This window comes from Anneissia japonica, unplaced genomic scaffold (assembly GCF_011630105.1).
Source record: "Anneissia japonica isolate Jap-2015-1 unplaced genomic scaffold, ASM1163010v1 scaffold288131_len391150_cov108, whole genome shotgun sequence".
NCBI lineage: Eukaryota > Metazoa > Echinodermata > Crinoidea > Comatulida > Comatulidae > Anneissia > Anneissia japonica.
This window is the reverse complement of record NW_022711676.1, coordinates 226,843-242,837: the sequence shown is the minus strand read 5'-3', so window position 1 is coordinate 242,837 and position 15,995 is coordinate 226,843. Positions and strand designations below refer to the sequence as shown.

The 15,995-nt window shown below is 34.4% G+C and overlaps 2 protein-coding genes across 2 annotated transcripts; both read left to right on the top strand.

Moving 5' to 3' along the window:
* The first annotated feature begins 1,882 nt into the window (after window positions 1-1,882).
* On the top strand, window positions 1,883-2,653 carry LOC117107578. Its single transcript, XM_033249283.1, has one exon. The coding sequence runs from the start codon at window positions 1,883-1,885 to the stop codon at window positions 2,651-2,653; it is 771 nt and encodes a 256-aa protein (XP_033105174.1).
* A 10,980-nt stretch (window positions 2,654-13,633) lies between these two features.
* LOC117107577 lies at window positions 13,634-15,613 on the top strand. Its single transcript, XM_033249281.1, has one exon. It carries the CDS (start codon window positions 13,634-13,636, stop codon window positions 15,611-15,613), a length of 1,980 nt encoding a protein of 659 aa, XP_033105172.1.
* Window positions 15,614-15,995: the final 382 nt, after the last annotated feature.

The window sequence follows — 15,995 nt, the reverse complement described above, 5'->3', positions numbered from 1 at the left end:
GAAAAATGAAGATTCCACGTTTGCTTCGATAAATAAAAAATATAGAAAGACAGCAATAAAAAACAGCTAGAAGCAATATAATTTATTAATTCACAAATATTTCAAACACTCCTGTGTTCCTCCTGATAATGTTTATGTTTATCTGACCCTAGGTCAGAGTTTTATTCACGTGATCCATTTTGGCAGGCCGGCACTCGACTGTCATGGTCTCGGTGCGTGAAAGTGAATAAATAGTTGAGCAACAGTTTTTCATATGATCTCTTTATTTGTTATCTGTCATTGGTAGCAGAGCGAGATGGAAAATTTCCACAATCCTTCGAAACTCCAAAATAACAATTACGATAGTTGGAAGAGAGATTTAGAGCTATGGAGTCGAGTCACGAAAATGGCGAAGAACAGACAGGCCCTGGCAGTGTGCTTGATGCTGGACGGAAAGTACAAGCAGGCGAGTGAGGAGCTCAGTATAGAGAAGCTGAATGTAGACGGTGGGCTAAAAATCCCAACGGACAAGTTAGACAGCATCTTTCAGAAAGAGGTGAAAACTCGTACGTATGATGCATATTTGAGTTTTGAAAACATAGAGAGGAAGACTGGCAGCATAAATGTGTTCGACTCAGCATATGCAAAAGTAAAGACTTTAAACATGGATTTGCCTGAACCAGTCCTAGCTTTAAGGCTATTGGAAAGAGCAAGAATACATGAGAACCAACGCCAACTATCATTGTCTGCATGTACGGATTTAAATTTTGCTGAAATGAAAGGTGTTTTGGCCCGTATCTTTGGAGGTACTGACTTGCCACTGGCTATGAAGCATAAGGACGCAATTAAACTTAAGAAAGAAAAAGTTATGTTTGAGTCGTTTCGTCGACCTATGTACAATAATAGCTATAGGCCTAAGCCAAAATACCGTGAAGATGACAAACCAGTCAGGAAACAGAATCCCCTAAATAGATTTGGAAAAGCAACTTGTTGCAGAGTACGCCAGTCTATAATGCATTATGAAAGACATTGTCCACATAATGAAGAATGCATAATGACAGAACAACAAGGAGCAAGCTATGGTGAGTTGGATGTTTCGATATCACTATTGCTCGAAAGTGCTTTTCACAGAAACTGCCACATGTGCAATTTTGGACACTGCATGCACAAAAACAGTATGTGGAAAACAGAGCCTGGATAATTTTTCTGCCTTGGGTGGAAACATTTTGTCTTCTCAAATTAGTAAACAACCGTTCAAATTTGGGTATGGTTCCAAAGTAACATCAACACAGAAGGTTGTGATAACTACAAAACTTGGTTCAAATAAATGTACTATTGAGATAGAGGTAATACCTGTAGAGATATCACTGCTTCTTGGTAAAAGTGCACTCAAAAAAGCAGGTTGTAAAATTAATTTAATTGATGATGTTGTTGAACATTTTTTGGTGATAATATTGCACTGAAACTTACTCCAGCAGGACACTATTGTGTTGATGTGCAAGACTCTAATGCTGAAGATATTTTTGAAGTTTACACAAGCACAGTTTTTGACAATTGTAGTGTAAAAGACAGAATGTAGAAGCTTCAGAAGTTACATTTTCAGTTTGGACATGCTTCCACAAATAAGTTAACTCAATTGCTGAAATCAGCTGGGATTAATAATAAAAGAATATTTACAGTTTTGCAGGAAGTGATCGAGAACTGTAAGATTTGTAAGAAGCTAAAAAGAACACAACCAAAACCAGCAGTTGGATTGTCACGGGCAAGGGACTTCAATGAAACAGTTGCTGTTGACCTACATCAGTTAGATAAAAGTTTATTGTATTTACATATTATTGATAACTATAGTAGGTTCAGTGCAGGTTGTATTGTTAATAATAATGAACCTAAAACATTTGTTAACATGTTTTTAAAGCACTGGATAGATATTCATGGAGCTCCTAAGAGAATGATGAGCGATAATGGGGGTGAATTTGACAACTTGTTGGTTAAGGACATGGGAGAAAATTTTAATATTGAGATTGTAACTACTGCTTCTTATAGCCCTTATTCTAATGGTATCTGTGAGAAACATAATGGTGTATTAACTGAGATACTAATGAAACTTAAAAAAAATCATAATTATGACTTGGAAACCTCATTGTTATGGGTCATAAATGCTAAAAAATGTCTCCATAATGTGTATGGGTTTAGCCCATTCCAAATTGCCATGGGAAGAAATCCTGATTTACCATCAGTGTTAAATGACAAGTTGCAAGCCCTTGAGGGTCAGAGTGTATGTGTACAGGTTGCCAAACATATTAATGTCATGTATAATGCTAGAAAAGAATTTCTTAATACTGAAAGCTCGGAAAAGTATAGGAGAGCTTTAAGGAAACAAACTCGTAGTTTTGAAGATAAATATGAACAAGGTGATAAAGTATATTATAAACGACCCAATGGTATGGAGTGGAAGGGTCCAGTTACTGTTATTGGTAAAGATAGTTCTATTGTGTTTATAAGACATGGAGGTTCAGTGATCAAAGTACATAAATGTAGAATACAGAAGGGAAATCAAAATAAAGTAGTTGATGAAACTAATAATAATTTTGATTCTAATGTACAGCTGAAGAGTAAAGAAAATGAACCGCCAAATATTGTACATGATAATAGTTCAGACTCAATTGGGCATTAAAAAAAGTGATACAATAATACTTGTAATGAGGCAAATGATAACCATAATGGTTATAATGAAAATAAACATACTTGTACTAGGCAATCATCTAGAATTTATAAACAACCTAGTTGGCCTAATGAAAATATTACTGATGATTATGATGAGGAAACAGTAATGCATACAGAAACTATTAATGTTGTTAAAGCTAAACTGAAAAAAATAAAAAGTTAGAAGAACAATAATGTATATATGGAGGTAGATAACCATGGTCAGAAGTGCATAACCACCAGGTGGGTGTGCACACTTAAATCGGATGATAATGGTGATATTATATCTAAAGCTAGATTGGTTGCGAGAGGGTTTGAAGAGTTCATACCTGACATTGATAAAGATTCTCCAACATGTGCTCACGAATCCTTAAGATTATTTTTGGCAGTATTAGCTCAAAATAATTGGAAATTCAACTCTTTGGACATAAACACGACATTCTTACAGGGTGAATCTATTGACCGAGATTTGTAAATTAAGCCACCTAATGAAGCTGGAGTATCTCCAACAAAAATTTGGAAGCTCAACAAGTGTGTTTATGGTCTAAATGATGCATCCTTACATTGGTATAAAAGAGTGAAATCATTTAAGATTGAATCTGGAGCAAGGATTTCTAAAGTTGATCCTGCTGTGTTTTACTGGATAAATGATAATCAACAAGTTTATGGAATTTTGGCCTGTCATGTAGATGACTTTATCTGGGGTGGTAATAACAAATTTGGAGAAATAATAATTGCAAAAATTAAATCAGTTTTTAAGGTGGGTAAAGAAAGAAATGATGCATTTAAGTATTGTGGCATTGAACTTAAGGAGATTAATAATATCATTCATCTTGGTCAAAGTTCATACACCGAATCCATAAATCCTATCTTGATTAGTGGTAATAGAGCATGTGAAAAGGATTCACTTTTGTCAGAAACAGAAAAGTATATTTTAAGATCTAAGTTGGGACAATTATTATGGTTATCGCATCAAAGTCGACCAGATATTTTATTTGATGTCACAAAAGTTGCTAACAATGTTAACAATTTTACTGTTGATATTTGGGAAGTTAATAAGATAATTTGGAAGGCTAAGGCAACTAAATTGACTCTTAAATATCAAAACCTTGGTGATAGTGAAAAAGGTTTACAAATGATCATGTTTAGTGATGCTGCTTTGGGTAATATGCCGAATGGTGGTAGTCAAGAGGTGGTTTTATAATCTTCCTGGTGGGTGAAGCCGGAAAAATTTCACATTTATGGTGGAATTCAAAAAAGATAAGACGAGTAGTAGGCTGCTGAAACACTGGCAATGGCTGATGGAATTGATAGTTGCATTTTCTTATGTACATTATTGGGGGAATTGCTATATGGTAAACCCGATCCGACTACTATCCGATAACATGCTATACTGATTGTAAGTCCTTAATGGATGCTATTAGGTCTGAGAAAAGTGTCACTGAAAAAAGATTAAGGTTAGATATGAGTGGTATAAAGGAGTTAATTGAGGCTAAGCAGATAACATCTGTTCAATAGTGTGACTCTAAATCACAAATAGCAGATTGTTTGACCAAGAAAGGCGCTTCTAATGAGAAAAGTTCTTGATAATGGTTTATTACTTTAAAACAAAAAATAGTTGAATTTGATAATGTTTATGTTTATCTGACCCGAGGTCAGAGTTTTATTCACGTGATCCTTTTTGGCGGGCCGGCACTCGACGGTCATGGTCTCGGTGCGTGAAAGTAAATAAATAGTTGAATAACAGTTTTTTTCATATGATCTCTTTATTTGTTATCTGTCACTTCCTCAGTGTGAGGACAACTGACAAAAAATACAAAGTAAAGCAACATTCACACACGAAACGAAAAAAGGACATCGAATCAGCGGTAAAGAACAAAGGCGCGTAAAAAGATGCGCATATATATATTATATATATATACATATATATATATATATACATATATATACATATATATACATATAAATATATATACATATATATATAATATATATATGCGAGCGCAATATAGTAAAAACACCATGAAACATTTAATTATACAAACAATTGTCTTTAATCTTGAACCTGATCGCGGGCTCAATCGTTTAACGAAAATACAATTTTCATGATAAGTGCAAACAAACATTTTGCCAGAGGGATTAGAGCACGTGTATGTAAATGTAGTGACTATGACAACAGACTGTATGATAACAGACTATGTCATTAGAAACATATCACACATCCGAAAATATATCGATGAACCTACCTGTCACCATGTGATCAGGTCTGTTGTCATTACACGACTTGATTGTGCTAATTCACTTTTGTACAGTTTATCAGCTAAAGATACCCGACGTCTACAACCACTTCAGAAAAGGGCTCCCAAAATTATTATTTCAAGTCCGTACATTGGAACATGTCACACATTTTTTCCAACAACTCCATCGGTTTACTGTTTCTGACGGTCTCAAATTCAAAGTTCTTCTCATTTACCTTTAAATGTCTACATGCCTTAGCTCCGTCTTATCTTCAAGACCTTATTTTTATTTATCAGCCAAGTCGTCGTCTTTGTTCTTCTTCTGACCAGATTGTACTCAGTCTCAAAGACAAATTTGGCTAATTCTACTTCTCACAAGGCTTTCTATGCTGCTGCACCATCCTTATGGAACGAGCTACCTTGTGAAGTTCGTAATTTTCCGACCTTGAACAGTTTCCAATTATCTCTTCTCTAAAAGCGCTGATAGACAAACTGAGTAAGAGCGCTTTATAAATATTCAAATTACTGGCTTTTTCCAGCAGTATTAGGAACAGCCATTGCTTTTGTTCTGATTTTTTTTTCTTTTTTCTTGCATATATTTTTTTCTATCTTTTTGCACTGTTTGTTCTGACCGAATCTTTGGTCACTTCCCATGCTTAGAATTTTTTTCCGTGCGTTGCCGAAGCATAGGCCATATTATATCAAAGATGTGCTTTCTAATGTTTAGTGTCAATCTATTGTGGGGTGTGCGTGTGAGGTCCAATTAAATTGATTTAATGTCAAATAGTCTACACCAGATTTTTCAAAAACCGGTCAGTTGATCTGAATAAAACTTACGGGAAAGTTTAATCAAGTTACAAGTAAGATGTTTTTATGTGACGATCTAGTGAAGGGTGTAAATTTGAGGGTCTTTTCAATTGTTGAGGATCCAGACCTAAATATCTCTTAAAAAAAAAAAAACCAATCGGTCTAAATGAAAACATTGTATAATACTTTGTAAATAGTCTTGTAAAAAAATGATTGCATTTTGTGTGACAATCCGCAGTATGATATGGATCTGAGGACCATTTAAAGGAAAACGTCCCAGACCACATATTTCGAAAACGTATCAACTGATCTGAATGAAACATTCGGAAAAAATTAATCAAGTCACAAGAAAGAAATTATGGGCTGGAGACGAATTAGTCAAGGGTGTAAATGGGAGGGTCAGTTTAACTTTTGAGGACCCAGAAGAAAATTGTTGATGTAGCAAAAACTAAGGGTATCTCCGTTAGCAGTGACAGGACAAAGAGCGACAGAGATAATTAAAGACAATTAAAAGACGAACTAAATCTTAGAATACGAAGGAGTGAACAAAACCTTATAAGAAAGAGTGGAAAATCGTGAGGAAGAGGTTTCGTGAAGAAAAGTAAAAACAAGCAAAATAAAGTTAGGAAATAAATAAGTAGTAATATTTATTTGTCGAGTTCAAAAAATTTTAAGTTCATGTACAAAAACTGCGATTCATTTTTAAATAAGAAAGCGGAGTTAGAGACCATTTTAGCAGATGACTTCGATTTTATTGCTCTAACTGAGATATTTCCAAAGTTTACGCAATCGGCGGTTTCACATCTTGAATTTAATCTTAATGGTTTCCAATTGTTTTTACCATCAGAAGATTTAGGTTCTGGTAGCAGAGTAAAGATCTATGTGAGAAATGGAATCTCTGCCAGTTTGGTTAATCTTGATAGTGGAAAATTTTAAGAATCAGTTTGGATTGAATGTTTCTTACAAGAAACAAAGCTTTTGCTTGGATGATTTTACAGAAGTCCTTCCAGTTCAGATTTTAATAATGGTAATCTTTATTCATTATTTAATCGAGCACTTAATCGTAATTTTACGCACCGAATTATTGTCGGTGATTTTAATTATAGAGATATAAAATGGGATTTGGGTTATGTTAGCAGCGAATGTGCTGGTAATGATCAGTTATTTGATTTGTTCCTTCACCAACATGTCCATGAACCCAAAAAATTTTGTGAGGGTCAAACTACAAGTACTTTAGATTTAATTTTTACCCTTGATGAGGGATCAGTTGTTGGACATCCTCCGCTTGGTAAGAGTGATCACTCGATTTTTACCTTTGACATGCCTGTTTCTTATTCAAATTTTGAGGAATCGCTTATTAGAAGCTATGTAAATGGGGGACTATAATAGAATGAGACAGTCGCTTGTAAAAATTGACTGGAATTTTGTGCTCAGTTCTCCTTTTGGATTAGAGTCTTGGATGTTTTTTGAACTACAATTGAAGAAATTTATTGAGTTTCAGAATCATATGAGAAATTAACGTGGTCGCAGTAAACCTCAGTGGATACACAAACAGTACCTCAAAGCAATTAATAAGAAAATTAAAAGTTGGAAGCGTTACACTAAGAGTAAGAGAACACAGAGACCGGACATTGGAGCAAAATGGGAACAATTCATTTGAGGATAGGAATTTTGCAACAAACTTAATTAAGAAAACTAAATCAACTTTTGAAAAATAAACTTGCAGACGAGATAGGATGTAATGAAATATGCTTTTGGAAGTATTTGAAAAGTCAAACTGACGTCCCTGATTTCATTGCTGTAAACGGAGTTCGCGCGTCTGATAACCAAGGAAAAGCTGGATTATTTAATGATTTTTTCAGTGGTGTTTTTGTGAATGAGGATCTGTCAGATATCCCTAATCTATTTGTTTCTGTTTTCTGCTGATACATGTTTAGTGGACTATTATTTCTTTGTCGAGGAGGACTTTATGCAGATTATGTATAGTTTGAATACCAATAAATCTGCTGAACTTGATGGGTTACCTGCTAAAGTGTTGTTTGAACTTCGATCTGTTATATAGTATTACCTTTAAAACTTATTTTTAACAAGCTTTTCTTAGAGGGTGTTGTACCCACGTCCTAGAAGGAAGCATGGGTGGTTCCGATTCTAAAGAAGGGTAATAAGAATACTCCATCTAATTATAGGCCGATTAGTCTAACATCGATTTAGGGAAGATTATGGAACGGATCATTAGAGATTATCTTACATAATATCTTGAGACAAATGATTTACTATGTAAAGAACAATGGTTTTAGGAGCGGTTATTCTTGTGCAACCCAATTACTTAAGGTACATGAGCTGTGGTCTACTTATATTGATAATTCTTATAGTTTTGACTGGAGTATTTCTTTTGATTTCAAAAAAGCTTTTGATTCCGTTCCTCATCAGCGTTTATTAGGCAAGTTACGTAATTACGGTATTAAAGATAAAACGTTAAAGTAGATTGCGGAATATCTTGCTGGTCGTTCACAGCGTGTCTCAATAAATGGATGTCTATCTAGTAAAGTCCCAGTGCTAAGCGGTATCCCACAGGGCTCTGTTTTGGGTCTAATTTTGTTTACTATTTTTATTAATGATTTACTTTTAGTATGTAACTGTTCCGTAAAATTGTTCGCTTTTGAATCGGTTGATGATAGATTCCGTCCCCAGGAAGATATTAATGCCCTATGTGAGTGGTCTCGAAAATCGAACTTGCCATTTAATAGTGACAAATGTAAAGTTGTTCACTATGGAAGAAATAATCCAAATGTTCTTATTTTATGTTTGATATTGAAATCCAGGCAGTTGACAGTGTAAAGGATTTGGGAGTTACTTTTGATTCCAGTCTCAATTTTAGAATGCATGTTGCCGATAATTGTAAGAAAGCTAACATGAAATTGGGCATGATAAAACGGTCTTTTGGAATCCTGAAGTAAAAAGGTCTATTGAAACTTTATAAGTCTATTGTGAGACCAACTTTAAAATATTGCAGTGTAGTCTATAACAAAATTTACAAAAAAAGAGGCAGATTCCTTAGAGAAAGTTCAACAACGAGCAACTAAGACGACGGAGATCTGATATTTTACAGCTTTTTAAAATTGTCCATGGAATTGATAGGGTTTCGGGTGACTTATTATTCGGGTGTTAGAACTAGAGGTCATTTATTTCAGTACTGTAAGACAATTATTAGAAGTCGTGCTTTTTTTAAAAGGTCAGTCTGGCTGTGGAATTCTTTATAAAATGAAGACGTTAACTCTAGCTCAATTAATTTATTTAAATCTGCAATCGAAGTACGTTTGACTGACCATCTACTCAAATTTGCGCCATATGTTAAATTTTAAATATTCTGTGTTTGTTTTTTTTTTTTGAGGGGCCTATAATAAGCATCGTTTTGCTTAGCCTCCATACCCAGGTGGATCGGATTATAGAAGACTCTTTTTGGAAACAAGTAAATATTTCTTTTAAAAAATCAATGAGTATTTAAACCTTAAATTACAGTTTGTCAAGATCGAGTAAAGAAATAATTAATTTTTGTGATGATCCGGAGTAGGGTGTAGATATGATGAACATTGAAAGGAAAACGCCCCAAAAAACATTATTTCAAAAACAGATCAACTGATCTGAATGAAACATTCGAAAAAACCTTAACCAAGTTACAAGGAAGATAGTATAAATGTGTTGGCGACGAATCAGTCAAGGGTTTACATTGGACAGTCATTTAAATTCTTGAAATCCAAGACGTACCAAATATCTATAAAAAAAGTTTTCAATGGGTGTAAATGTAACGTTTTATAATACTGCCGTGATTCGGAAAAACGCATTATATCCACTTTTTAAAATTTTGAGATTTTGGCTTAGAGGCATCATATGGATGTAATCTATCATGTGAATTGATCATATACCCCCAAAAATGTTTATAAATATGAAATTAATATGAGAGTTACACATAATATCCATCCTGCAATAAAGCAAAAAAAAAAAAAAAAAAAAAAAAATATGGAAGAGTGCATTATATCCACCAAACATTGAAAAGTGAGCAATCAACCAATCACAGAAGACAATAATGAATATTTAATTAGTTCCCTAGATGGTGGAAGGGCATAATACATAGTTTGTTTTGGATCAGAGTGAAATTAATAAAAGAAGAATGCATTGTTCTTCATCATTTAAAGAATAAGTTGGAATATGATCATGACCAAATTGTTGCCATAATATAAATTTTAGTCTGTATATTAGTAATTATTATTATAACTAAGACCATTTAACAAACAAAATAAAATACATACATATTAAAAGCAAAAATATTTTACTTAGACTTTCCAATTAAGCCGGTGCTTTAAATATAGATATAGGCCCTAATACCTATGCTAAGTTGACATTTGAAATATTTAGCTATTAATTAAATAAGTACACTTCCTTTTAATTTATAAATGGGTCTGAAGAAGTGTGTTTAGAAGTTGGGTATTTATTTTTTCTTTATTAAATTTGAAGGCGGGTATTCTTTATAGTAAATTTAAATAATTTGATTATTTATGTTGTATAAACTTAATAACAGTGTTGTTGCTTGTTCTTTCTGAAGTGATTAATGATGGTATTTAATTAAAATTTACCATAACATATTTTAGGAGAAATACAACATTTACTAAATCAGATCAGACACATTTTATAAATATTTTATGAGAGTGAATGCGATAATGTTGCTAAATAATATTAACAAAAACCATTAGGAAACTTTCTATTTTGGTTTCTTTTAATTTATTTAAACATAATTTAATTTAAACCTCTAAAGTCCTGGTGAAAATTCACTTTAATTTCTTATTTTTCGTTAGTCCTTAAGTAAAGAATAATGCATGCATTCTATTGGCAAAACTGGATATATAATGCCTAACGTTAGATTTTTTCATACTTCATTGGCTTTTGTTTTCATTTGGAAAAGCGCATTATGTCTGGGTTATAAAAAATACATTTAGTTAGTACATTTACACAAACAATTCAATATAATTTATTTCCATAACAAAAGGCTAACAAGAAACGCGTTTTGCTCAATATCTTGAAACTATGATTTTGGCTTATAATGTGTTCTTCCGAATCACGGCAGAATAGTTTGTAAAGGTCAAGTAAAGAAATGACTGAATGTTTGTGATGATCTGGCGTAGGATGTGAATATGAGGACCGTTTAGAAGAAAACGTCCGAGACCAGATATGAGGCACGTTGTTGCAAAATGGCTAATTTGTAGCAAAAATTTATATTCAAGTTATTGGTATTTTCAAATACCTCAGTATGTGATCTTTAAAATTTCAAACCTAAGTTATTGGAAAGTGAAAGTACAATACTCTTAGTCAAGATAAACAGGATTTTGAGTAATTGCCTTTTAAAATTATTTGTGCATACATTGTTTAATAGAATGAACTATGAAAAATAACGTTAAATAAACAATGTTTTAACCACTTCAAGAACTAATACTTTGGGACATGATTAATAAGACATTAAACCGTTCACCTATAGTGAAAAAAAAATTGGATGTTTTATCAATTTTTTGAGCTCTCACATTTTATAGCTCATTTACTCAATAATGGACTGTGCGACAACTTTACCATTTCGCCACAACATCCTCATCTTTAAAAAATTGATCGCTATAAAACTTTCTAGAAAGTTTAAACCCAAGTTACAAGGAGATATCTTTATGTGGTTTTCAGAGTTCGTATTTATTCGTATTTTTATACTCTTTTGTTATTTGCTTCTTATTCACTGCTTTATTTTTTCCGCCCTCTGGAGTTTACTCACTGCTTTATTTGTTTTCGCCCGCTGGGTTTTAATTTGGGCATTTGTATGTTAATTTATGCAACATTCTTTTTTATGCCTGATTATGTTGAGGAATAAAGTGGTGAGTGCTACTGTTATCAATTGTTTCAATGGAAAAATTGATGTGTTTGATACTATGCCTGTGTGTGTAGAATTGGAAAGCATTGATGGTAAAGTTAACATGAAATTGAATGCATTAACAACGGATAAAGTCACTGGTGATATGCATGTTACCAATTAGAACACTGTAAAATCTAAGTGGAAGCACCTTGAGGACATCGATTTTCCCAGCTATAGATCAAAACATATTATAGATATTTTGATTGGATTAGATTGTTCAGATTTACACTTTTCGATTAACGAAGTAAGAGGAGGTATCGGTGAACCTATTGCTAGGTTAACACCACTTGGATGGACTTGTATCGGAAATCCAAATAGTCAACAACAAACAGCACATGCAGTTCACTTTGCTAGAACATATCATATTTGTGCTCGTAGAGGAGCAGAACTTAATAAATTGGATAGTAAGCTTAAGCAATTCTGGGAGATCGAACATTACGGAATTAAAAATGAGGTACCTGTATTTACACAAAATGAAAAATTAGCAGTAAACAAAGTTGAAATAGGTATTAGGCTTGTAAACGGCCGATACCAAGTACCAATTCCCTGGAAAGCTGAACGAGAAACGTTACCAGAAAATTATGACATGGCAGTTCGTAGACTGGAGTGTACTGAGAAACGTTTGTTAAGAAATCCGGACATAGAAGCATCATACTCTTCAACAATTGACCAATATGTACAGAAAGGATATATTCGAAAGATTGCTGAACATGAAAAACAACCAATTGGAAAATGGTATTTACCTCATTTTGCTATTGTTAAACCAGACAGGTCTACAACAAAGACTCGGATAGTCTTCGATGCTTCAGCAAGGAAGAATGATGTTTTCCTCAACGACGTAATCTACCCAAGGTAATTTAACAAAAGGACGCACATCTCGGGACATCAAAGGTTATAACTCTGGCACTTATGCAAACATTGTCAAAATGACAGATTAATGTTACATAAGAACATGAAATTTTATAAAATTCGTAAATTTTGAATTGCTATAACTTTTCATTTTCTTGGTCAATTTTCACAAATCAAATTGCAGTTTATAGAAGCATTTAACAAGCTCGCGGTAAAAAAAAATCAAATGTAACAGACATTGCGAAGTACCCAAATTAATAAAATAAAAACTAACACCATAAAACGAATGGCACGCATAGACTAATAATTGACGGCTGTACTCGCAACTAGTATCGGATTGTCGATGCCACAGTAAAGATCAAAGGACTGTACGCACGCGCTATGTTCGAGAGCGGAGATGTGCGTCCTTTTGTTAAATTACCTTGATCTACCAAAGTCCAAAATTGCAACAGAATTTATATAATGTGCTCTTAAGATTTAGAAGAAATCCAGTAGCCTTTGTTTGTGATATTGCAGAAATGTACCTGCGGATAGAAATTGATTCTGACGACAGACCATATCATAGATTTTTGTGGAGAGAATTGGATTTAACTAAACGTCCAGATGAATACGAATTTAACAGGATTGTTTTTGGAGTAAATGCTTCACCATTTCTAGCACAATTTGTGTCACAAATACACGCTCGCAAGTGTGCTGCAGAGTTTCCATTAGCTTCAGAAACTGTGCTAAAATCAACCTACATGGATGATAGTATGGATAGTAAAAAATGATGTAGAGGGACTGGAGCTATATAGACAGCTGTCTGGACTTTGGAGTAGAGCTGGTATGTATGCTAGAAAATGGTTGTCAAATTCAACAAAAGTATTACATAGCATCCCTATAAAAGACAGATCTTCTGAGATTATTTTGGAAAGCAATCCCTTACCAACGATAAAAACTTTAGGCATACTATGGGTTGCTGAAGAAGATGTTTTCATATTTCGTTGTACTCCACCATTAGCAGATTTTAAAATGACCAACGAAATATACTTACGAAAGTAAAATTGCCACAGTATTTGATCCATTAGGATTTCTATCGCCGTACATCATCAGAGCAAAAGTGTTGATACAGGAGATGTGGGCTGATGGAATTGATTGGGATGACAACTTAGATGACAATATGGAATTAAGAGTCAACAGATGGTTTGAAGAACTAAATCACATGACTTCCATAAAGGTACCAAGATGTCTACAGGTATACCACAATAAATCATTATCATCTTTAACATTACATGTATTTGTTGATGCATCGCAAGATGCCTACGCTACAGTTATATATTGCAGGAATACCTATGAAGATGGAACTGTATATGTTGGATTTGTGGCCTCAAAGACACGCGTCGCTCCCTTGACAGCAGTAAGCATCCCACGGTTGGGATTGATGGCGGCTGTAATCGGACTTCGACTAGCATCTACTACCTCAAAAGTGATAGAAATTCCGATGAAGGACGTAACTTTCTGGTCTGATAGCTCAAATGTTTTATATTGGATCAGAGGCAGGAGTAGACAGTTCAAGCCATTCGTTTCCAACCGAGTAGGTAAGATTCAGGGAATAAAAAACCCTAATCAGTGGAGATATGTACCCACTAAACAAAATCCCGCAGATGTAGCAACAAGAGGGTCGAATATTAGAAGTCTCGCTGATAACCAATTATGGTGGCAGGGCCCAGAATTTCTCATCGAAGAAAAAACAAATTGGCCCACTAACAAGTTTGAAAAATGTGCATCTAAAGAACAAACTAAAGAAGAAAAAGAGGTAAAGATACATAACATGATAAATTGTGCGCAATCGAATACACATCTGAAAGGTGACCAAACTTCGTGGCGTCTAGAGCCGACTCGATTTTCCAAATGGGTTTCGCTCACACGACTACAAGCTTGGGTTTTGAGGTTTGTTAACAATTGCCGACTTCCACATAGTCAACGAAACAGAGGGGAGTCTCCTGATGAAATTAATGATGCTGAAATTAATATCAATAAAACTGCCCAACAAGATGGATTCTCAACGGAATTTCAACAACTATCATGTGGTAAAATACTTAAAAATGACAGCAAAATAATAGGGCTACAACAAAAGATTGACGATGACGGTCTTATGCGTTCGGATGGAAGGTTAAAGTTTGCTGAATTTCTGCCATATGACGTACGGTACCCTATTATTTTACCACGGAAGAATTGGGTAACGAAATTAATTGTAAAACATCATCACGAAAAGGGTTTTCATGTAAGTGGTACCAATCATACCTTATCATCACTCTCAGAACGTTACTGGATTGTGTGTGGACGTGAAGAAATTGAATGGGAAAAAGAATGCGCCGAGTGCAAAAAGCGGAAAGCAAAATCTGCACGACAAATAATGGCCCCTTTACCTGAAAAGCGAATTAAATCATCACTTTGTGCATTTTCTAGAGTTGCGGTTGATTACGGAGGACCATTTATTACGATCCAGGGGCGAGAAAAACGTAGGGCTAAACGATATTTGTGTTTGTTTACCTGTTTAGCTACCCGTGCCGTACACTTGGAAATGGCCTATGCACTTGATACAAACTCATTTTTAAATGCATTTTATCGAATGGTAAATCGACGTGGTTTACCAAAAGAGGTTGTGTCGGACAACGGTGGGAACTTTATTGGAGCTGATAAAGAACTTCGCGAACTAATCATTTCTATTGATAAAGATAAAGTTCAGAAATCAACAGCCAATCGGGGAATAAAGTGGCATTTTAATCCCCCCTTAGCGCCTCATTTTGGAGGGGTTCACGAAAAAATTATTAAATCAGCAAAACGAGCGACGTATGCTATTTTGAAAAACGCCGACATTACGGATGAAGAACTGATAACCACGTTTACCGGAGTTGAATCGCTTATAAATTCAAGACAGCTAACTTATCAATCCGCTAATCCAAATGATGACACTCCTCTAACTCCAAATCATTTTCTTCATGGTCAGGTTGGGGGAGAATTTGCTCCTGACTCAGTGGACACAACAAAATTTAATCCAATGCGGAGATGGCGAAGAGTACAGGAACTTGTAAAGCACGTTTGTCGCCGATAGTTGCGAGAATGGTTACCAGGTTTCATTCCTCGGAAAAAGTGGAAGAAAGAGCAAAGAGACATTAAAATTGGTGACATTGTACTTGTAATAGCGTTAGATTCACCCAGGGGTCACTGGCCTTTAGGACGTATTATTGATGTTTACCCTGGTAAAGATGGACATGTCCGGGTGGCGAAAGTGCAAACCGCAAAGAACATTATGATTAGACCTATTTCAAAACTTTGTCTACTGGAAAATGTTAAATAGAACTGAACATTGATTTAATGAAACAAATCAACGAACATAATTCATAAAAGTAAAATAGTTTATGAAATTTTGTACTTTGCTTATACTTTCAAAGATAATAAGGTACAGGCAGTTGATGAATCTTGTGCGTAACACA

Excerpts from the sequence above, each read along its gene's own strand:
- LOC117107578 (XM_033249283.1), top strand. The coding sequence starts at position 1,883 with ATGTTTTTAAAGCACTGGATAGATATTCATGGAGCTCCTAAGAGAATG.
- LOC117107577 (XM_033249281.1), top strand. The coding sequence starts at position 13,634 with ATGTGGGCTGATGGAATTGATTGGGATGACAACTTAGATGACAATATG.